We start from the raw sequence: 21689 nt of genomic DNA on the forward strand, positions 1-21689 counted from the left end.
GAATATAAGCTGAACTACCACACATATAGGTCGGGTGGAGCTGTTAGAAAAGCTAACTACACTCCCAATCCATCACTGGGTATCATCAGAGACAAGATTCTACTCTGACATATGCATAGCTGTAAGTACGTCCGCGGGAATCGGTCTTCCTGCCTCCGGGGCGCCCCTGCGATCGCAAAAACATAGATACAAGGGAGAACCGGGATTATATATGGTAGAAAAAAAGAACTGGTAGTATCAAGAAGGACAAATCATGGTCACCGTCATCTTTGTCCGTCCTTTGTAATTCCTTAAAGAACGTAACGATGACCACACGTAGAGCAGGCGAATATGATCACCGGTATAATCTTGAGATTGGTGTTTGTCGATCACTTATCATGGAACAAGAGCCCGTGTTGATCTTTTTTGTGTTTTTAGGGCTATTGGTGCTGTTTGGCTCATCGTGCTGCGTTGATGCAGACCCTGCGGTGCAGTCGATGGTCGGTCCCCTTGAAAGGAAACATCTTGCTGAAGTTCCCCGTCACTACCTACAATTCTCAGGAGAAGGAGGGCTAACAATGTGATTTTCATACTTCATCATGCTTTTATATATGCTCTCAGAGGATGATATAGGCTTTTTTTTATTGTATCGCACTACTTTAAAGTTGATATCATCACACTACCCTACATATTCGAGTTAAAACCTCCGTTTTTTGTTTTATATATCCTATAAAAAGAAACTGTCATTCGCTGGAAAGAAAAAACGCCTTCCCAGAATTTTTTCGAAACCCAAAATTTATTTATTAGAGTTACTACATCTGTAATACACCATCTGAAAAATCTACTTTTTTTACATATCGTCACTCCCAAACACCGTTACATACAACAATACTGATCTATATTAAAAATGCCATTATTTGCCAGACGACTTTTGCTTGACCAGCATGGCAAGGCTACCAACTTTCGGCTTCATACTTTGCAGTTCCCGCATATGAGAGCTTTGCATTTTGTGAGTTTTGACACCGTATATATCATGCATCAACAAACTGACATTCATATCTGACACAACAATTCTAATAATTTATAGGCCTGGTTGAGCTTCATGGTCGCATTCATAGCCTGGTATGCAATCCCTCCGATTGTTTACGACATGTCTGTAGATTTGGGTCTTACCTCCATGGATATCTTTAACTCAAACATGGCTGTCGTTTCAATCACGATCGTCGCTCGTCTTGTTGTCGGTCCGCTTTGTGAACGTTATGGTCCTCGTAGAGTAATGGCTGGTATTTTGGTATGTGGTGCCATCCCTTGTGGTTTGACAGGTCTGATCACCAATGGTGCCGGTTTGATTGCTCTTCGGTAAGCAAAGCGTTCATCATTTTTGCCGATTCGAGGCATGTATAATAAACATACTAATCGTCTTCACGACCATCAATAAAACAAACAGTGCAGTCATCGGTATTCTCGGTGCCACATTTGTTCCTTGTCAATTTTGGACCACCCAAATGTTTGCTCCATCTGTTGTTGGAACTGCCAATGCCATATCAGCGGGTTGGGGTAACATGGGTGGCGGTATCACGTATCTTCTGATGCCTACTATCTACGAATGCATCCACTCTTTCGCTAGTAACGCCGTTGCTTGGCGCGTCACCTTTATTGTTCCTACAATCATTTGCCTCATTGTTGCCGCCCTTGATTATTTCTGCTCAACGGACACACCTAATGGCGATTGGTTAGAACTGCGTCGAGCCGATCAACAACGTGACTCTAAATGGGCATCAGGCATTGATGCCAGGAGTAGCACGGACGAAGAAGAAATCGACCTTGGAAAAGGGCACCATAATCACAATACTATATATCCTGCGGATGTGGCTACAATCACTACGACGGCTGCTGCTAGTAACGAAAGGACCATGCTTGCAGAAGAAGACGGCGAATCCATTGAAGATGTGAAGAGGGATGAAACCGTCAAAGAGGCGTGTATTGGTTTCTTTCGCACACTCTGCAAGCCACCCGTGCTGATCATGATTGCCCATTATGCTTGTTCCTTTGGTACCGAGCTTGCCGTCGATAATGTTATCGGTCAAGTCTTCCGTGAAGAACACAATATGGATAATTCAACAGCATCCTACATTGGCTCTATCTTCGGCTTGCTCAATATCGTTTCGCGTCTATCCGGCGGCATCTTTTCCGACTTCATGTCTGAGCAGTTTCATGTCTCTGGCCGCATCCTTGCCCACTGCATTTGTATGATATTGGAAGGCATCTTTCTGATCGGGTTTGGCCGTGGTCTGGACAACCTACCTACTGCTATCATGACCTTGGTCTTTTTCTCCTTTTTCGTGCAGGTTGTCTGCGGCACTTCCTTTGGTATTGTCCCATTCATTGACCCTCCAAACAGTGGCAAAGTCATAGGCATAGTAGGAGCTGGTGGTAACTTTGGTGGCCTTATCTTCAGCTTGATGTTCCGTGAATATGGTCATGATTGGAAAGGCGCATTTGTATGTCTCGGTTCTGTTGCCCTTGGTACTGGTCTCCTCGGCAATGCTCTTCTTAGTGTTCAAGGCAAAATGCTCTGGCACTGTTTCAATGGAAAACACAAAGCATAATAGGCTGGCACTACTCACTCCCTCATCTATGTTCGCAACCCCCTTACTACTCTCTCACGCCATATTACTACTTATACATAATGCACGGTTGTCATTTCTCATGCTGCCGGCTTATCGAATGCATGCATTCGGCACGATTTTCTACCCATCCCCCTTATTGCCTGTTCTCTTTTTTTTTGCATTTTTTGGGTACCTCCTTTTTTTTTCAACATTGTATTTAGCCGTTATAATACTTTATTCATTAGTTTATGCAGTCCCTATACCTAACGTAAAAGCACTTTGTGCTTCCTATCTTTCTATTTTTCAGCCCATCTTCACAAAGTTATACTACTTAGCTCTCTCGATGGTGCTTACCACTCTCCTTTTTTTTAACTTCCCCGAAGACGAGGCTTAGTTTACTACTATACTATGTATATACAACAACACACAACTTAATTTATAATATTCTAAACTACAATGATGCATTCGCATGTGTACTACCAGATTCAGCCATGTGTAATGTTGCTTCTCTCGAACTCGATCCGATTTCAGGGGAACAGGGTCAAAGATACGTTAATCTCGATCGCGCTACTCGTTCTTGAACCAGGAGAAGAAATACCTAGTTCGATCCGTAAGTCCTTGTAATTTACATTTTTTAACTGATGGTTCTATATCAACAGATTTAAGCGATTCGACAGCTATATCTACGAACTCTTCTGGTCGCGTAATATCTTGTGGACAGTCCTTCTAACACGGCAAGCACGTAATACTCGCACTGAGCTAGCGGTTTTGTCTACTTTTGCGTTGTTGATAGTATCTCGAAGAAACAGTTTGATGAAACATAACAAGGAGAAAGGTTTGAGTGTGAGATAGAAAATTTGCGACTTCATGTTTCTCATGCTTCGGAGTCGTTGCTACTTTACGGCTTTCCTTCATTTTTTCACACGACCATGGCAGCATTTCGCATCGAATGTGCGACAAACCACAATTTTGATACCAAGCAATTCAAGCAACTTGTAGTACTGTTCCAAGAGTTGTCTTCAGCTGCAACCGAAGAGACTGTACGCGGTGCGTTAGACTCGCCACAAAATAGAGTGCTCGTCGCCATTCTTAATGATGATGCCGCTCCTACTCCGTCATCCATTGCTGGTGCCCTCACTGTGGCCATGACGCCGTGTGCTTCGGGAATCCGCGTTCATATTGAAGACGTTGTCGTTAGTACACGTTGGCGTCGCCAAGGAATAGCAACCCTATTACTTAAAGAAGCAATCCAACGCGCCACCCATGAATTCCATGCAAGAACAATTGATTTGACAAGCAGACCGGTTCGAGACGCTGCAAATAATCTGTACCGAAAATTGGGTTTTGTACAAAGGGAAACTAATGTTTACAGATATGAATTGGAACATAAGGTATGGAGAAATAACGATGTATATACACGTAAGAAAAGATTGAGAGAGAGAGAAAGAGAAGAGAGCGTGAGTGTCGATTAAAGGAATTAATCACACCATAATGGTGTTTGAAACATGTAGCAATAATAGCAACATCATTGTAATGTGAAAATGACGATGTTATGGGTTCGAGGTGTTAATCATGGGCTTCGGACGTTCCAATTCAAAATCTATGACTCAGAATAAGAGAGCGATGCAGCCAACGCTTCAACTAGAAAATATGGATGAGGATTGAATGACATTAATAACAAATTGATGCGTTTGTAATATATAATAATACTTACACCATGGAAATCCACCTTTCCTCCCCACAATTTTTAAGGTCGTCGCAATAAACTCGTTGGAACGATCAAAAGTCTTTTGCATCTCATCAACCATCGATCCGAAATTTTGCGAATCATTATCATCGTTATTAGCAAAGAGGTGGGCCAATTCAGGTACTACGTTCACAATTTTCAGGACAGCCTTGTGAACAGATTGGGTCTGTTTATTTTTTACCAGAAAAAGATCAGTATTTTTTTGTCTGTACACGTACAAAGAGGGCTTCTAAGAAAAATGTATGTACTTGCCTTATCTCCTAATAGACATCGATCTACAATTTTAGATACATAGTCGTTGTGAAGTTGAGCGATTTCATCTGCATCAACAGCGTCATCCACAGCCTTTCGGAACCGTATTGTTTCCGTATGCAGTATCTAAATTTAAACAGTTGTAAGCAAACAGTATTTGTATTCTTATCCGGAAAAATAATATCCTACCGTAGTCATCACATAGCTCCAAAAAGCGTTGACAAACCATATCAGCTTCATTCGCATTGGGTATAATCGCATGTTCCGTCTGTCGTGTTGGAAGATCATTTTGCGATCCAGCAAATACTTTGCCCGTTTTAATTGCAGTAAAAAAGTGACGATGGTGCTATATTGTGTCAGTGTTGATTCTTTGATGAAGTTGTTAATCGGCCATGGTATCTGTTATATATTTGAGGATAACCAAAGTCAGATATCACTTGCTTGTGCTATCAACAATGCCCATGCAATAAAAACAAAATGGTGAATAAGGGGAGTACTTACATGATACTCAAATCGAATCTGGCTCAAAAAATCCAGCTGCTGTTCGAATTTCAGATAACTAGTAGAACTTCCGGGTAAATTCCATTCGACAGTAAGTTTGGCATCCATGAAAAGCTTGTCTATGGCGTCTTGCGTTAAAGGGTTGTTGATGTCCATCTGTTTTTTATGTGAGAAGCATATATCGTTAGTATTGCTTATAGCATAGAGGATCCCATTACACAGTCATTGACACTGGCATGATAGCTGTAACATATACTTGCTTCTGAAAACAATGATTCGCAGAAAACATGCATTAAGTTGGTATCTAACATCAAATATATTGATGCTATAGCTACAAGACACTCATTCAGCAAACCGTGACTTCGTAGAGCACCGTTGAGGTGACCAGTCGCTTGTTGGTAAGGGTATGTTAAGTATTTATCGAGGCATCGTGTTAAAGATTGATCGAATAAAAACGGAACTTCATCAATTCCATCTTTGTTGTTGTTGTTGTCGTCGTCGTGACCATCGTCTCCAGAACTATGCTGATGGTGAGTTTCACGCTCAGGAACGTGTTGTTGTTCAGAAGCAAACAGTAAAGGAAGTCCTGCCCGCAAAAACGGATTTTTCATCCGCGACAGATTGCTCTCTGGTTTTTTGACAGTGCTTGAAGATATGGCAGTAGTTTTGTTGTTACTGATGTTGTTGACTGCAACGACAGGTTTTGGCTCTGCAATGACGCTTCGTAAACATTCTTGAAAACTCTCGTTGTTGTTTGTCTACCGTACAAGTCATCCCGTAAGCCGATATTGTTCTTGATTGCTGTTGATGATATTTTCTTTTTGCTTTCCAAACATTTTTGCCTGGTTACTAACCTTGACGCCAAATTTCGATAAAATTATCACTGCTTTTCCAACAAACATGGTCCGTCTCAGGAAAGCTTGATCAAATAATGGACAAACATATAGACGGCGGTTATATGATTCTCCGTCACGGTTGTTGCTGTGTGCGTGATAGCCATTAGACCAGAAGTCAGCAGTTTGGTCGTTGATGATTGACTCATTTCTATTCCTAATGTAAGAGGGAAAAACGATATTGCTTGCCGTTACATTAAAGAAACCAACCTAAAAGCTTCCCCAAAAGCCAAAAATTGAAGACACATACCGACTGATGAAAAATTCCTGACAGCTATCGCCTTGAAGTGATGCACGGGATATCCAATCATCCAGCATACGACCGAAAGGTTTGATCGTTTCGCGAAATATAAAAAGCAACGTGTCGTATACATGGTTGTTGCCGGTTAATTGAGCATTAACAATGCCACTGTATAAACCATTCACAAGTTGTGTTGTAATACGTCGTGGGGTTATTGTGGAAGAGGCACGATCCAAATCTACATGACAAAGGCGTTAGCCATTTTTACTCAGTAGTTACGATTATTAATATAACTCAGAGCGAGATAAACGTAGAAGCAAAAAATATCGAGACTCTGTATAATTACCATTTATAGGACTATCGATAACCAATTCATAAATATCTCTGATTGCTTGTATTGGAGTAGCCAGAGTTTCTTTCAATTGTAGTAAAGATATTACTGGCTGGTCTTCCTCTAGAATGAACGAGCGACGAGTTAAGTTTCCAGTAATGGTTATTTTAGTTATTAAGAAAAGAATGTATGACTTTGGTTATCATTATGTAATATGCTTCATCTTATTACCATTTTCACCTTTACAATAGTTCACCTCAATATCAGAGATTGACAGTTCAAAATCCTGCAAGAGTTTGGTAACACAAATTGCAAAAGCTGTGCAAGTTTGACCAAATTTAATGCCGCTCGTTTCGTGTATGATTCTATTAATATAAAACGAGAACGGGATTTCAGTGTGAATAAACTAAGCAAACCAATAATATGTGAGAGTGAGAAACGTATGCCTCTATTTACTTGTTACACCATTCGCGTAGATTATATATCATATTGCCATAATTGCATAGCTCGCTTAATATTCCAACAAAAGCATTATGACTGAGATGTTTTAGCTTTAACGATTGAGGATTGACCTACACATATATAAAGGTAGTTACAAGACTGCGTGGACAGGAAGAGAAACTTTATGGCAAATCTTATTAATTTTTTACCTCGTATTGCTTGTTGTTGATGGATTGGGAAAGTGTAATCTGATTACTTTGTTTGAACAATACGCTCGAATATCCCTGCAGCATAAAGAGAACCTCGCGTATCGCATCAGCTTCCGAAATGTATTGATGATCTTCTATTGTTCCACACAGCAAACAAGGTGTTAGTAACATGCCCATCTAGCATATTTCGTCACAATATCTCAGACTAACCGGTACCTTCTTCCCAGTACTGTCGCTTATGTAGAGCTTGAAGATCAAAAGGCTGGATATCTTCAAGCTCTATTCTATCTTGAATTGCTGATTTAACAGAGCTCTGCAGCTCTGCAGATGCTGATGCTGATGCTTCTCTTGTGTTCCGATACCGGGTATAATGCTCTTGATCCAATACGAAATCTTCAGTATCCACACTCATCATTTCATCTTCATCGTCGTCGTTAGACCATTGCTTCCAATGATCGCCGTCAAGTGGTTCTTCAGCCATGATACTGCTCCATAAATCTTTTCCAAGCCCTTCATAATTCCTCCGCTTATGAGGTAGATAATCAGGTCTTGTTCCCGTCGACAGCGCTAGCATTAATGCAAGCATGTCATATTTGACTATGCGCTGCCCCTGACACATGCGTACAAATTAACAAAATTAAAGTGTTAGACAAATTAATCACTCGGTATGTACACTCGTGTATGTAGTTTTATATATTACAGGAGCCAGTCTAGCGTCATCGATGAAACGATTGGGATTAAGTAAATCTGCCTTCAAATCGCGTAGATCGTCTGCTAGATCGCCTTGTCCTTTGATAATACTGATCTTTTCACAGAGACTATTTTTTGTTGCTGTTAGGGTATAAGCTACGAAACAGGCTTATAAAGGTTATTTAAAAGAGAGAAATACCTCTCCCAACGTCGATCCATTTCAAACTCGTCAGTGCTGGTGCCTCGAAAACGTGTCACTACTGAGTGAAGCGATCGAATCAAACTCTCGTCAGACTAACAATGAACAAGCCGGTTGATAAGTTTCCTCTTAATTAAAGAAAATTGCTTCAACATTATAGCAGCGATATTGTTGCATACGTTTGAACCGAGCAGTTGTTTTGTCAGATCGCGTAATAGATCATCGTACGGCGCCATGACTCGGAATTAAGAGGAAGGAGGCGCACGAAAAAGAAGAATCAAGGCGCGGTTCTGTTCTTTTGTTCTTCCTCATTAGGAAGTTGTATGACGGGATCAGCGGAAATGGTGATTGTGATGCATTTTTCCTAGTAAAAAACTAAGCCGAGATAATTCATCTACTACTTTGCAGAAGATTATGTTGTATAAGCGTTACGTGTACAAGAAAAAGAATAATTCATTCTATTCGTCCCTTATTATCGTGTATATAACACGAGAAGAAACAATGTCTTATTTTTCGTCACTTAGTAGTAAGCAATGATGTTGCACAGCATGGATATTGACAGACAAAAGGAAAAGCTCATCCATTTCATCATCTTTTTAAATCAGCTTTCCTAATATGTTCGCATCACTTCTTATTTGGAGAGGTGAATGCGTGAAATATACATACTAAATGGAGTACTGAATGGTGGCGCGTTTCCTAAGCTTGCCAGACAATTCTATTTCGTTCTATCTCTCGTTCCAGTTGGAATTCAATCTGAGACTAATCTTGGTCTTATCCCTCACCTCAACCTTTTTCAGCAAGCTTTCTTTTTTCAAACTGTCGTAATCTCTTTTCTCCTTTATATAAACGCACGTACACACATGAATTTTAGTTTTGAAGGCAATTTTAAGCAAAAGCGCAACATTAATCTCGGAGGAAAACGAGTTCAGGACGATAAAAAGACGCTCATTGCAAAGGCTCAAGCGGACCGGCGTGCTAGAGAGCAAGAGCGGTTAAGGCTGCGCAGTGCTATAAAGATACAGGTAACGTAAGAGTGAAGGGAGCTTAGTAATCAATTGAGCAAAGTCGTTTTGACAATCGCCCCTCCCTTTCTCAATACTTTGCTAGTCATTCTTTCGTGGACGACGAGAAGCGGCCATTGTACGTCAACAGCGTCTGGGCGATTTGCATAATCTTTTACAGCAGCTCAGCAGTAACAGTAACGACAGTGCATCGATCGCCCATTGCATACAAACTTTTCTACTCAGATACAACAAGTCAACGTGCGATGCAGCAACAGCAAGTCACTTTTGCCGTATACTCTTACCAGTAACACCATCAACAACGAAAGACGCGTCTACTACTGCTACTCCCATTACGTCTCTTTTTTCAAATACCCAACAACCGAAAGAAGCTGATATCTGGTCTTGGCGCGTTATTCTTTTTATCAACAGAATTTTGCTGCCAATTTTGTACACAACGACATCATCGAGGTATGTATAGATACACAAAGGGATAAAAAACCTATCGTTCTTTCTCTCATAATCGTATATACAGCGACATCCCATCGATCCTTCAATTTCTAGCCGTCGCTGTAAACCCCGATACTTATGCGACAGCTAATCGAGACGCATATTTGCGGATAATGACGAATGTTCTCATCCACGGCGATCTACTAAGGGCCATACAACTGGTCATCATCGCCGAGGACAGTGAGGAGTACCCGGAACAACATCAACAAGGAACATTAGTCAGCAACGTTTTAGATATTGTGACCAACGTTATTCGATGCCAACCTCCTTACAATTTCGCACCATCCATCATCCTTCAATGGCGACCAGCACCAATAAAACCGGTGATGATGTCTGGACTATTCGGTGGCGGAACAAGTTCCTCAACAAAAGCGGAAACGGAAGAGAACGACCAGAATATTCGCTTAAATAGGGATCTCGTTGTGGATCTCATCGCTCAAAACATTTTATCGATCCCATTCTTTGTGGACAAACTATCGCCGACAGTTGCGTCCCGGTATATGCATGCTTTACCATTTGAAATGGTACTGAAATCTATCATCCGGCTTAACGATCGCAATGCATGGGCTGAGGAGGACAGGGCAGCAGGATTGCTGATTAATATCACACAATTAGCAAAAATCGATTCAGATGTGTACCTTGAAAGAGCCCTAGTAAGTGCTACGTGGTACTGTCTTGTAGTTTTAACTATTGATGTGGCTGCATGGTCTCATGCTAAAGCTATCTTTTACGAAATCAAGGAACTCTATGCTCAATCCATTCAAGCGCTCTTATCCAATATCCCGCCTTCCTATTTTGCTGAGCCAAAACCTGAAGAACTCATTGAAGAAGGTAAAGATTACTATGAAAAGATTTAACGTAGTGGTGATGCTAATTATGCTGGGCTAGTACTAACACATATATACACTTTGTGATATGTTATCACAGATTCTGATTTCTCTGACGATTCTGACGTTGAGCGTGGATTTACTGAAAGTCGGGATACGGTCATGACGGAAGCGCGGGTGCAGGCAGATCCACGAATCAAGGAACGGCTTGAATTATTGTACGATACACAACATATAGACATTCTGGTGCGCCATTTCATTAACATGGCAGCAGTAGCATCATCATCATCGCCGTCTGCTTCTGCTGCTACATCGCCTATTGATGTGCAAGAAGTATCCGGTGAAATGGCGTGTCTTTTCAATACCCTGATGACTCAGTGGCCATCTAAAAAAGACTCTATATTGAATACACTGTTGTATCATCGATGGTGGTCCGACACGAATCAAACTGTAGCGGTGCATTTAGCACAATTCTTTTGGCGAGCATGGTCAAACCATCCTTATGCTGCTATTTTTGATGACGATGATCGGATAATGGATCGTTTGCCGGAAGCACTTCGCTCTATGACCGGTAAGTATATATTTTGTATGCATATTGGTGAAGGATCCTGTGTGCATAGGGATCATCGACGTTGAAGTATTTCTTTTCTCGACAATAATATATAATTAGATACCACGGGGACTGAGATTTGGGCCATACTGTATCTACTTTGCGAAATGTATACCAAGCTGTTGCTGACCATTGGTGATGATGAATTTTTCGACAAGACCTCTCCAGGCAATCAGCTTACGCTCCAACAAATTATACGGTTTAGCAGACATCTTAAGGTATATATCGTCAATGATGAGACAGTACAAAGCAAGGATCACTTAATATTAGATGTTGATTGTTCATCAATCGATTATGTATGTAGAATCTGTCATTTACTCTCTTTTGGAGGGCAGGAAGCTTGGAGATGGAAAACATGCTTGGCAACACAGGAATCCGGATATCTCAATTAAGAAGTACAGTGACGCATGTGCTGCAACAAATACACAGGAGAGAGTAAGTGCTTCTCAGTTATTAGCAGTATTATTTTAATCGTTTTTCTCGATCAACCACAGTTTATGCTGATTTATTATCTATTTTATTGGTTACTGGTTTCTGTCATCATAGTTCCAGACGATCATTCTGCCCTATTGATCACTGGCTTATAAAAAAACTTGATTCCGAAGGCTTTTCATCTGATGCAGTCGCTGAAGAATTCTCACTTGAAAACGATCCAGAGCAACAATCACGGCAGCCTTCAAAGACACGACTTGCATTAATAAGTCCACGACTAGGCGTGCTCAATAATATACCATTTGTGATTCCGTTCGAGCAACGTGTCGCGATTTTCCGCATGTTTGTACAAAACGATAGACAACGCAATAGCCTTGATTTCTACATACGACCTGCTGCGGAGGTCACCATACGACGTGATCATGTGTTTGAAGACGGCTTTACGCATTTGTATGCTTTAGGTATGTTTAAAAGAAATAGCGAAACGGCAATGCATGCGAATACGCCATGCCTGTATAACAATCTTCTTTTTTTTGTGATACCATCATCAGTTGGTGCTATGTTGACAATCTAAGGGAAAGAAGTTAGAGTTTAAGTTAAATGTATGTGTGATTAGGAACTGACCTCAAGAAAAGGATATCCATCAGCTTTGTCGACGAATTTGGACTTCAAGAAGCTGGTATCGATGGTGGCGGTGTATTCAAAGAATTTCTTACAAGGTAGGTGATGGTCAAGAATCGGAGACTCTGTTTCTTTTGAGAGGTGCGTCGCGTTTATGTCCCGCCGGCAAAATCTAAATACTCCCCTTCTATTTCATATATGATTATGTGATTAATGATAGTCTGAGTCGTGAAGCCTTTGATACCAACTATGGTCTTTTCCGCGCAACGCCTGATCAGTTATTGTATCCAAATCCCAGTGGATATGCAATAGAATGTAAGTAATGTTGCATATTGATATGCTGTGTGACAACCTTATTATTTTCCTCACTTATATACTCACGCCCGTCTTTTTTTTTTTTGCGTTCTATATTTGTTATAGCGAGTCAGCTTGCGTATTTTGAGTTTTTGGGTTTGATCATTGGGAAGGCTGTGTACGAGGGTATTCTGTTGGATGTTGCATTTGCCGAGTTTTTTTTAAAGAAATGCTTGGGTGGCATGAATTATTGTAAGTTTTTGGAGAAAGGACGTGATTTATGTCATTGATTTACCGTGAAACACTGACATGAATAACACTCTCTTTTGTACAGTGGATGATTTACCATCACTCGATCCCGAACTCTATAATGGTCTTATCGCCGTGAAAAACTTCCAAGGAAACGTGGAGGATTTGTCCCTCGATTTCTCAATAACAGATAGTGGTCAGTGTATAATATTTTATTAAGTTATATTATCTTGCCATCCCGGTGCAGCAAGAAAAAGAGTGATCGCTGAAAAAAGCAAAATGGTTACTTTAATTTTTTTTAGAATATGGCGAAGCACGTACAGTGGATCTAATTCCAAACGGCAGCAATATACCAGTAACCAATGCCAATCGTATTCCCTATGTGTACCGTGTCGCAAACTATCGCCTCAATATTCAGATAGCCAAGCAATCGAGAGCTTTTTTCAGGGGACTCTCAACCATTGTGGATGTCAAATGGCTGCGTATGTTCAACCAGGTAACGAAATAGCATGTCTTGTTCTATTTGGGATAAATCTTCTTGATAAAGAACACTGTAACTAAGCAGATATACTAACATACGTTGCCCAAATGATATTTAGACCGAGTTACAGGTCCTTTTGGGTGGCGCATCCGTGCCAATTGATCTCGAAGATCTTCGAGCACATACAGTGTATTCTGGATACACAGAGCAAGATGACACTGTCAAGAATTTGTGGAAAGCGTTGTACAGTTTTAACAATGAAGAAAGGATGAAGTTTGTCAAGTTTGTCACGTCGTGTTCCCGACCGCCATTATTAGGTTTCAAGGAGTTACGGCCTCAAATTTGTGTTCGGCTTGCTGGTGCTGATGATGGTCGATTACCTACAAGCTCTACATGCATCAACCTGTTAAAACTACCACAATTTAGCAGTTACAGTATCTTACGAGAGTAAGTCTTATAAATGATAAGCGGAAATTGGTTATTGCCGTATATGCTAATTTAATGATAACAATTGCGTCAATGTTTTGGTATCGTAGGAAACTGTCATATGCAATCAATGCTGAAGCAGGATTTGACTTATCGTAAATACAAATAAACAAAAATAGCCTTGTAAGATGATAAGCTTTGTTTTGTGTTGACGGGAGCATACAGTAGCCGCTATACGTGGTCACCGAAAAGCATTCACTCATAAGAGCAAATGATGGTGCTGCTTCTTCTTCCTGTTACTACATTTTGCATAGGAAAAGCAAGTATTCATTGTAAGGGAAGATGTATTTGATGTTTTTTGGGGGGTTAAGTTGTAAGTTTTACAAAGTAATTTTGTTTGTAATTTGTCTGTGTACAAAAGGATCGATTAAGAAAAAGGAAAGGGGTGGGTCTCGATTCGAATGGATGTATGTAATACTAGAAAAAGCCGGGAAACACGCAAGCAAACCCAGAGAGAGAGAGAGAGAGAGAGAGAGAGAGATAACGAAGATAGGCCAAACGCGTGGCTGATCATACGACTTCGAAACGTTGGACCAGATTGGGGTACTTGTCGAGACTGTGATTGACCCAACGCGTTACAGATGCAGTCCAAACACGGTCACCCACCTCAGCTGTTGTACTTGCCATTTCCGACAGTCGATGACCTTCCAGGTACGCCTTGGCTTCGTTTCGTCGATGGTGGATATAGTCGAGTACCGCCGGGTCGAGATTAATATGTTCTGGAATCTTCTCCAAGCGGCGATACACGGTGTAAGCATTTGGACGTTTGCCCGGGTCAGACTGCAAACAGTCGGCAATAAGATCTTCCCACTCCTTCATGATGCCAGGAATAGGTTCGATGCGGTACACATGCGGATCTATAAGAGCGTTGTCTGGAAAAGTGATGCGTGACACGAGTTGCCATAGGATGATGCCCAGTGCGTAGATGTCTGCTGCGGACGACATGTTGTGGTTAGCCAGTTCGGGCGCAATATATGGCCATCGTCCGCCTCCTCGATGGCGATAGTGCTCGCTGTGGCTGTTGCGCTGCATGAAGGTTATGTCTGATAGGTCGCCCAGGGTGTCTGCAAGATTGAGCAGGATGTTGCGAGGATGGATGTTGCCGTGAACAAATTCCCAATGAAGATCCTTGATACGCTTGGTCACACTGAGAGCCAATGCACGTGGTTTGTCATAATTGGTGGGGATGTCGTGCTCCAGACTCTCTTCGAGGCTTCCGTGCGAGGCCTTTTTCATGACCAGCACAAGATGGCTACAGCCAGTGCTCGGGTCAAAGTGGAGTGTCAGCCCATGGATCGGAATCGTGGAAAAGATATAGCTCGGTTCCACAGTAAACTGTATACATTGCATGTGCATAAAATATAAAAAAGAACAAGGTTGTTGGTGTGTGTAAGTTCAAGCAAGAATTTGACTTCTTTTTTAGGCTGTGTCTGGAACCGATGACCACGAATCCTCACCTGACGCGTAAGATCCATCACTGTCAAGCCCTTTAAAAATACGCGATCCCAGCGCTCCGGCACATGAGTCAGGCGGTAAGGTGGTACAAACCGTGCGACAAAGGACGAGGCCAGACCTTCATTTGCACCACCGTGTCTCTGGGGCTCCTTGTCTGCAAACCACGATGGCGGAAAGAATGGCATAGTGTTCAGGCTGCTTGCTCCGACAAGTGCCAGCGGTCGGTTGGTCTGGTTGAGCTGGACAAGCTGTCCGTAGATGCGTTCGAGAAGCTGTCGGTGGTTCGGATGAATGTTATACCGCTGGGAAATGTGATCGAGCCATGGCTCAATCGTCGCGGGCTGGAACGGTCGTCGACCTGCCGCCTCAACGTCGCCTTCATCCTCACCGTCGTCGTTTTCTTCATCGTTGTCACCGTCATGCTCGGTAATGTGCGCCCAATTCCACATGTGATCGATGGAGAAGATTACCTGCCACTTCTGATACCACTGGTCCGCTACATCCCATACCTAACATAACCCAAGAGCATAAGACATAATGTGAAGAAAAAGTTAATCACGGAAGCCCACAATGCATGCATATTACTTGCATATCGCCCAAACCTTGGGTGCATTTCATACTGTGCGTCCGTGTCCTCTTGAAACTGGCTAAAGGCGGTCTCAAAGTCGCTTAGTTGTCGCACAGCGGCACGAGTATCCTTGGATAGTCGCGCTCGAAATCCGTCGAGGGCGAAGCGTTCTGGGCACGACGAAATCAAGGGCACGGCATAGTTTGTGTAGAATTTCTGATCCGATGGTATTAGATAACGCAGCAACATCGAACAGGAGAATAAAAAACGAAGGTTCAGAGAAATAGAAACAAGTAAAATGAGGAAAGTGAAAGAAAGAAAAATGGTGACCGCGTGTATGGATTGGACCTCCACATTATTAAGGATTTTGGCTTTTTGGGTTTCGGTAGTTGAAAGTAGGTATCAGCGCAACCGGCGTGACATTCGCGGGAGAGGAGGGGTTCTCGCATTTGAAAGAATGAGCCGGAGAAACTACGCCATCTATATCCGTCAGCGGTGGTCACTTGAGGCAACTTATATATCCAGTGTGAGCGCTAGGTCTTTTTTTTTATTCGCGTATCGCAGAGATCCGATAGCTTGCTTTGTGACCATGGTGATGGAGGAGGATACATGACTTCTGCAACCGATTTCGCTTATCAGACTACACACTGTATGTACCAATCGGACTGCTGGTCCGTGCATGAGGGAATAGACCTCCCGGTGATAGAAGCACTAAACCAGACTGTTCGACTTTCCTTCATTCTGCTTCCTCATGAGATACGAGTTGGACGTTTCTCTTAGTAACAAGTATGTTTTTAATATAGATGTGAGACAAACGGTAATCGTAATATAGAGATAAATGTTGCTGCTATTGTCGGTCCCTGCACCTATCATCATCAGGATCACCATCGACGACAAAAAACGGTCTAGACGCTTGGTGCTTTGCATAGATGCTGCATATCATATCTGATCGCCTTTCAAGGTGTTTGTTAATTGGCATGATTTTCCCAAGAGACAATACCACGGTCAAGTAGTTGGACCATCACATCAATGGGAGGTATTAAGGATTTATTTTTTCCGTCGAACAAGTTATTGCTGTATGGGGCGATCGATGTGAGTTCTCCTTTTTTTGTGCCAATCATAACCGGGAGAATAGAGTAAAACAGCTGTAAAGAGCCGACATTGACCTAGATACAGTAACAAGCGCCGTGTACAGGTTTATTACTATCATGCTTTTCGTTGACAAATTTAGTGATTAGACTGCTGCATGAATGCTCATTAGTTCCAGCACTGCTGAAATAGTGCAACATCAAAGAACATAGCTTAATAGGTAAATTACGCGTAATAAGAAGCTTCTACCCTGACAGATAGATGTGGTGGCCTGAATGGATCTTTCTTCGAGGTACCTATTTCAAATGTCTTCTTCGTTCTAGACTGACCCGCGTTTCCCAAAACAAGCTTTTCATAGCCTGACATATTGCCGTAAATACAACTTGAAAGGGCTTGACGGGTTTGACAGAGCCCGATTGAGTTTGTTTTTTTTTATTGCTACCACATAATAGGTGGCGCATATCCCCATGCTTCGAGTTGGTATATACCTAAAGTATAACAGCTCTTTGTCCGTCATTCGATATCCTTGTTCTTTCATGCTTCATAGTGATGCTGGTGAAAACTCTCTTTAATTTTCATTACTATATTATGAGTGTTTTTTTTTCAATGTGAATGTACTGTATATGTTTATGTGTGTGGGTGGTGGGTGCTTTTTTTTATCACTCATCATCACTACTGTCAGAATCACTATCTTCATCAGCTTTAGCCTGTGGATCCTTTTGGCCACCTTGCAACGCCCCCGAAATGCCTTGTTCGCGCATCATTTTCATTTGGCCAGCAATCGAATCTTCTTCAGGTTCGGATATGCTGTCATCAACATCATCTTCTGGTGGAAGATCTGCCTTGTCCCGAATAGTCAACTTAATATCTTGTTGAATGTCGGTGCCAACATAAGTATCCGATTTGACAAACAGCGAGAAAGTGTACGTTCCTGGCTTGGGTGGGCCTGGGAAGGATATTTGGACGGTCTGTTCCTCGGTAACATCAGTCACCTTCTTTGGAGGTACAAGGATACGGTTGACCTTGGGATCACCCAAGAATACCCACCAATATGGTTTCTTCTCCTATAAATTTCGTATACCAGTGGGTTTGTTATAAGTAATCCCATAACACGTGTAGATCCATTTTTATACTCCTCGAGCACGTTTCCTCGCCCATCATCTGTTCATTAGAAGATTACTTACTCCAGGGTAATAAGGCGTGTGTGCACACGGAAGAGTTCCGTTTGGCTTGTCCTCTTCCTTGGCCTTGCCAGTAACGTCATCTAACAGTTCTTCATCATCGCTGTCGTCGCTTGCTGCGGCTGCTGCTGGTTTCTTGGAATCTTCTACAGCTGCTTCATTGGTGTTCTGCAGTTTAAGAACGAACGTAACAATGGCACCGGGAGTAATAATCTTGTCACCGACAACTGTACAAATTTGAAAGATATATTTCATTAGCAAATTACATATAGTCTCAAAGATAGAGGATGGTTATCCAAACTCACCCTTAAAGACGGCCTTGTTAACCTTGAGCTGTGGAATACGAGTAGCCACTTCAGTCACGTCAAGATATTGCTGATCATCAAGAGGCTTCAACAGCTCCTTGCGCTCGGATTCAGACAATGCCAAAGTTTGTTGCACGGAGTGGATATGCTTCTTTTTGTTGCGGTAGTAACGGCGCAGGATTTGTGTGTTAATATGAGGAAGCTGTTTCACAGATTGTTCACCAGGATATGTAGCTTGAAGTAAATGCTGTTGCAGATCCATAACATTAGAGGCGACGCCTAACCATTGCTTAACAATAGCAATTTGCAACAAGCCTTGGAGAAGGTGGACAGACTTTTCGACAATAAAACGTTGGTCTGTTCATAGAATGCGCGTAATATATTGGCATTTTAGCATTTTTGCATGCAAAAACGCGCGATTGTAGAACCTGTTTTCTTTTACCTTGCAAAAGAGCCTTGGCCTCAGCACCCGAGCCCTTGCTATTGAGATCTTGACGCAGAAAGTAAGCGTACAAGAGGCTGCTAGCCTTGCGACGGTATGCAGGAACACTCTCGTTTCCATTATCGTACTTTTCACCGAATCGATTCTCCAACTCCTCAGCAATGGCGCTGTTGACGGCTTTGATCACCTTTTCATCACCGGGCCGAGGGGCTGCGTTTTCTAAGAATTCATGTGCGCCTGAGAGAATGCGGATTAAAGCTGCCAAATACAAGTATTAGTTTCGCTCCTCATGCATAAACCATTCAACCTGTATCCTCAAAGCACCAAACGCGCTATGGAGACACTCTCTCAGCCCGTCCTTTCTTTCCCTTACCCTTGAAGTCGGCATTCTCTTTCAGTTCTTTAACAAAGACTCTCATGGAACCGTTCAAAATACGATCCTTGGTGTGACGTCGAGAATTATACCACCATCGAGCCTTAAATTAGAGTAAATGAGTTAGGTTGTTCGGGCAAAGTAATTGAAAACAGCAACGTACAATGTAATAAGGCAAACCAAGACCGAAGATACAAGCATAGATGGCCAAGACAAACTTGCTGTTACCACCTTCAACCAATTTCTTTGGCAAGGCAACGCCAACCGAGTAGGATTGCTTCCCGTCTGGATGACCATACTTTTCGTAGTTTTCGCGCACATCGTCATCCGTCAAACTATAATTGATATAACACATATTGTTGCGCATATACGTACACCACATTAGTATTTACTACTCTCCTTCCTAGCAGACCGTTCGCTGCATAGCAATACAAATTTGAGGTGGTCTTTACACTTGATAAGCCTTGCTGATTTGAATAAAGCGCTCTTCGGATTCTCTTTCTGTGCCTGGCTGTGCCTTGTCGGGATGGTATACCAATGACAGCTTTTTGTATACTTTCTTGATTTCTGGAACCGTGGCGCCCTTTAATAGCAACAATTATCAGTGGGATTGTGCTTTGTTGGGGGAGGAGTGGTTGGGTAGTATAACCAGCGGTTCACTTGAGTTCCCTCCATTGACCTCTTTAAATCTTAAAAAAAAAGACTTACTTCGCTGATGCCTAAAATCTCATAAGGATCCCAGTGTTGCTTTGGTGCTTCTGCAAATGAAACCTGGTATGCCAACAATGCAACAGCGACCCAGCCTGCAATCAAGAACAAGAACCTATATAATTTGCCGCACACAGTTAGTACTTTGTAAATGTACTTTTAAACCATCGTCATCACCAACCAGTACGCTTCTCCCTTCAGTACTTTGACAACTTTGTGTCTCCCTCACCCTTAATAAGGGTTATAAGTAGCTTACTTTGGCTTGAAAAGCTGGCTAACGACGCGATTTGACTGTGCTTTACGAAGTTTCTTTCGTTCTATTTGACATGTGTCACACTGGCAGAAATTCTCTTCCTTGTCCTCTTCTGTATTGATTAGAAAACAAATAATGACGTTAAAAGTTGATTCGTTCACGCGTATAACAAGTGTTTCTTTCACAAGAAGCTAGAAAATGGAGAGGATGTTTGCGTCTGTGAGTGGAGACGGTGGGTGGTAGACACGTACTTGCTGATTTCCATCCCGAATAGATTGACTGTAAGGTGACTGGAACCAGACATATAGACAGGACAGAGATTACAAAGTATAAAAAGTTATAACCCTCCTCATCGTAGGCGTATTCGGCCATTGTGTAATAGGGAGCTTTGTAGCTTTTCTTCGCTTGAGACGGAGGGGTGGTTGGGTAGTAGTCGAAGCAAACAAAGAGAAAGGGTTAATCAAGAGCTCGCTTTTTAGAACACCTCCCCTTTTCTGCTCCCTCCCAAGCGGAATTTTCATGTCATAATTTGATTGGCTTTGATGGATTCGAACATTAGAAAAGAGTAGCGTGTGCTTCGGCAGCTGAAAGTGCTCAATTGTGGACATTTGAAAGCAGCAGCATTGGTTGCATTACTGATACAAACAGCCTTTCCAAAAATGGCTTATACTATGAATGGAGAGAGGAACTAGTCCATGATAGATCAGCATGGCGTGATATACTCAATTGATAAATAAAATTGTTGCTCTCTGCTGCACTGCTTCAGGTCCTAGAGCAAAATGATGTCACAGAAACAGCAGACTAAATGTAGTAGTCATAGCTACCAAGTAGCCGCTACTTACTGACTGTACCTGCATCGTTTAAAGCGATCTTTGTAAGTGAGACACTACCGGACTACACAACATCCACATGAGTTGATTAGATATTATTCGGCTCACTAGAACCAAGCCAGATCACATGGGTTTATTTAAAAAGAAATGGAAATTACTCCATCATTAGTTATACTTACACCTCAAGGGCAGCAATACCAAAGTTTGCCTGTGAGGGAGCACCAGTGACAAATCTACAAGTGATACCTGCTAGCTGGTTATATCTTTTGCGCATACATGCTTACAGGGTTTATGCGTGATGTGTATTATGATATCTTTTATAGGCATACCTTTTGCTGACATGAACCATTTTTGTATGTATCCAAAGATTCTTATTCGCAATGTTATCTTGGGTTAAATCTACTATGTATGATATGACTCTGACTTCATCCTCATAGTCGAACGGACCATGAACGTCCGGGAGTAGATACTGTTCGTATCCGAGATGGAAAAATGGATGGTGGCGCTTTGAGGCCGGATTTGTGCATACTAATGATCCTCTAGTATCAACGGATGTTTACTAAAAACATGTTTTTATGAAACAAAAGGCGGCGACTATATGGATTCAGTAAAGATGGAGGCAGAGGGCTTTCATGGCTTTGCATTAATGTCTAATGTGTCTTTGCTTAATGATAAGGAGATAAATTGTTTGACAGCAATGGTTATCGTTGTTGCTGCGGCACGATTTCAGACGTCATCATCGCCATCAATACTACCATTGAGTTAGGATGAGACAATGATATCACGAGCTTTGTACTATGCTTACGCAACACAACTTATTGACGCATTTGGTCGCAACGCGTAACCCCCCCTCAGGGTTTGTTATTCTTAAGAGAACCGGTG

At 42.0% G+C, this 21689-nt stretch overlaps 6 protein-coding genes across 6 annotated transcripts; 3 read left to right on the forward strand and 3 right to left on the reverse strand.

Moving 5' to 3' along the window:
* Positions 1 to 886: 886 nt before the first annotated feature.
* On the forward strand, positions 887 to 2588 carry BDB00DRAFT_868787 (major facilitator superfamily domain-containing protein; the record flags this gene model as incomplete). Its single annotated transcript, XM_053126508.1, has 3 exons — positions 887 to 988; positions 1067 to 1338; positions 1427 to 2588. The coding sequence occupies 3 exons, from the start codon at positions 887 to 889 to the stop codon at positions 2586 to 2588; spliced, it is 1536 nt and encodes a 511-aa protein (XP_052983206.1).
* A 736-nt stretch (positions 2589 to 3324) lies between these two features.
* Positions 3325 to 4309, forward strand: BDB00DRAFT_46141 (acyl-CoA N-acyltransferase). The gene is made up of 2 exons (XM_053117464.1): positions 3325 to 3979; positions 4100 to 4309. The coding sequence occupies exons 1-2, from the start codon at positions 3518 to 3520 to the stop codon at positions 4103 to 4105; spliced, it is 468 nt and encodes a 155-aa protein (XP_052983207.1). The 5' UTR covers positions 3325 to 3517; the 3' UTR covers positions 4106 to 4309.
* Positions 4125 to 7964, reverse strand: BDB00DRAFT_46162 (Spc98 family-domain-containing protein). The gene is made up of 14 exons (XM_053117465.1): positions 7904 to 7964; positions 7414 to 7813; positions 7204 to 7337; positions 7010 to 7125; positions 6785 to 6918; positions 6569 to 6676; positions 6232 to 6460; positions 5943 to 6138; positions 5349 to 5846; positions 5089 to 5244; positions 4777 to 4986; positions 4588 to 4713; positions 4303 to 4501; positions 4125 to 4229 (listed from the first exon to the last, which is right to left on the reverse strand). Exons 2-14 carry the CDS (start codon positions 7787 to 7789, stop codon positions 4189 to 4191), a joined length of 2523 nt encoding a protein of 840 aa, XP_052983208.1. The 5' UTR covers positions 7790 to 7813; positions 7904 to 7964; the 3' UTR covers positions 4125 to 4188.
* Positions 7965 to 8804: 840 nt separating this feature from the next.
* BDB00DRAFT_806117 (uncharacterized protein) lies at positions 8805 to 13725 on the forward strand. Its single transcript, XM_053122241.1, has 15 exons — positions 8805 to 9114; positions 9200 to 9564; positions 9629 to 10256; positions 10344 to 10434; positions 10531 to 11001; positions 11101 to 11258; positions 11345 to 11475; positions 11587 to 11933; positions 12089 to 12191; positions 12314 to 12408; positions 12514 to 12639; positions 12722 to 12832; positions 12939 to 13132; positions 13236 to 13564; positions 13654 to 13725. The coding sequence occupies exons 1-15, from the start codon at positions 8953 to 8955 to the stop codon at positions 13700 to 13702; spliced, it is 3360 nt and encodes a 1119-aa protein (XP_052983209.1). The 5' UTR covers positions 8805 to 8952; the 3' UTR covers positions 13703 to 13725.
* BDB00DRAFT_806121 (kinase-like domain-containing protein) lies at positions 13726 to 16062 on the reverse strand. The gene is made up of 3 exons (XM_053122242.1): positions 15648 to 16062; positions 15061 to 15567; positions 13726 to 14938 (listed from the first exon to the last, which is right to left on the reverse strand). The coding sequence occupies exons 1-3, from the start codon at positions 15873 to 15875 to the stop codon at positions 14114 to 14116; spliced, it is 1560 nt and encodes a 519-aa protein (XP_052983210.1). The 5' UTR covers positions 15876 to 16062; the 3' UTR covers positions 13726 to 14113.
* Positions 16063 to 17079: 1017 nt separating this feature from the next.
* BDB00DRAFT_952064 (Sec63 Brl domain-containing protein) lies at positions 17080 to 20499 on the reverse strand. Its single transcript, XM_053129598.1, has 10 exons — positions 20229 to 20499; positions 19981 to 20089; positions 19725 to 19839; positions 19469 to 19599; positions 19180 to 19351; positions 19017 to 19119; positions 18644 to 18901; positions 18202 to 18558; positions 17900 to 18123; positions 17080 to 17779 (listed from the first exon to the last, which is right to left on the reverse strand). The coding sequence occupies exons 1-10, from the start codon at positions 20347 to 20349 to the stop codon at positions 17375 to 17377; spliced, it is 1995 nt and encodes a 664-aa protein (XP_052983211.1). The 5' UTR covers positions 20350 to 20499; the 3' UTR covers positions 17080 to 17374.
* Positions 20500 to 21689: the final 1190 nt, after the last annotated feature.

Source organism: Zychaea mexicana (genome assembly GCF_025766255.1).
Source record: "Zychaea mexicana strain RSA 1403 chromosome Unknown BDB00scaffold_11, whole genome shotgun sequence".
NCBI classification, from domain to species: domain Eukaryota; kingdom Fungi; phylum Mucoromycota; class Mucoromycetes; order Mucorales; family Lichtheimiaceae; genus Zychaea; species Zychaea mexicana.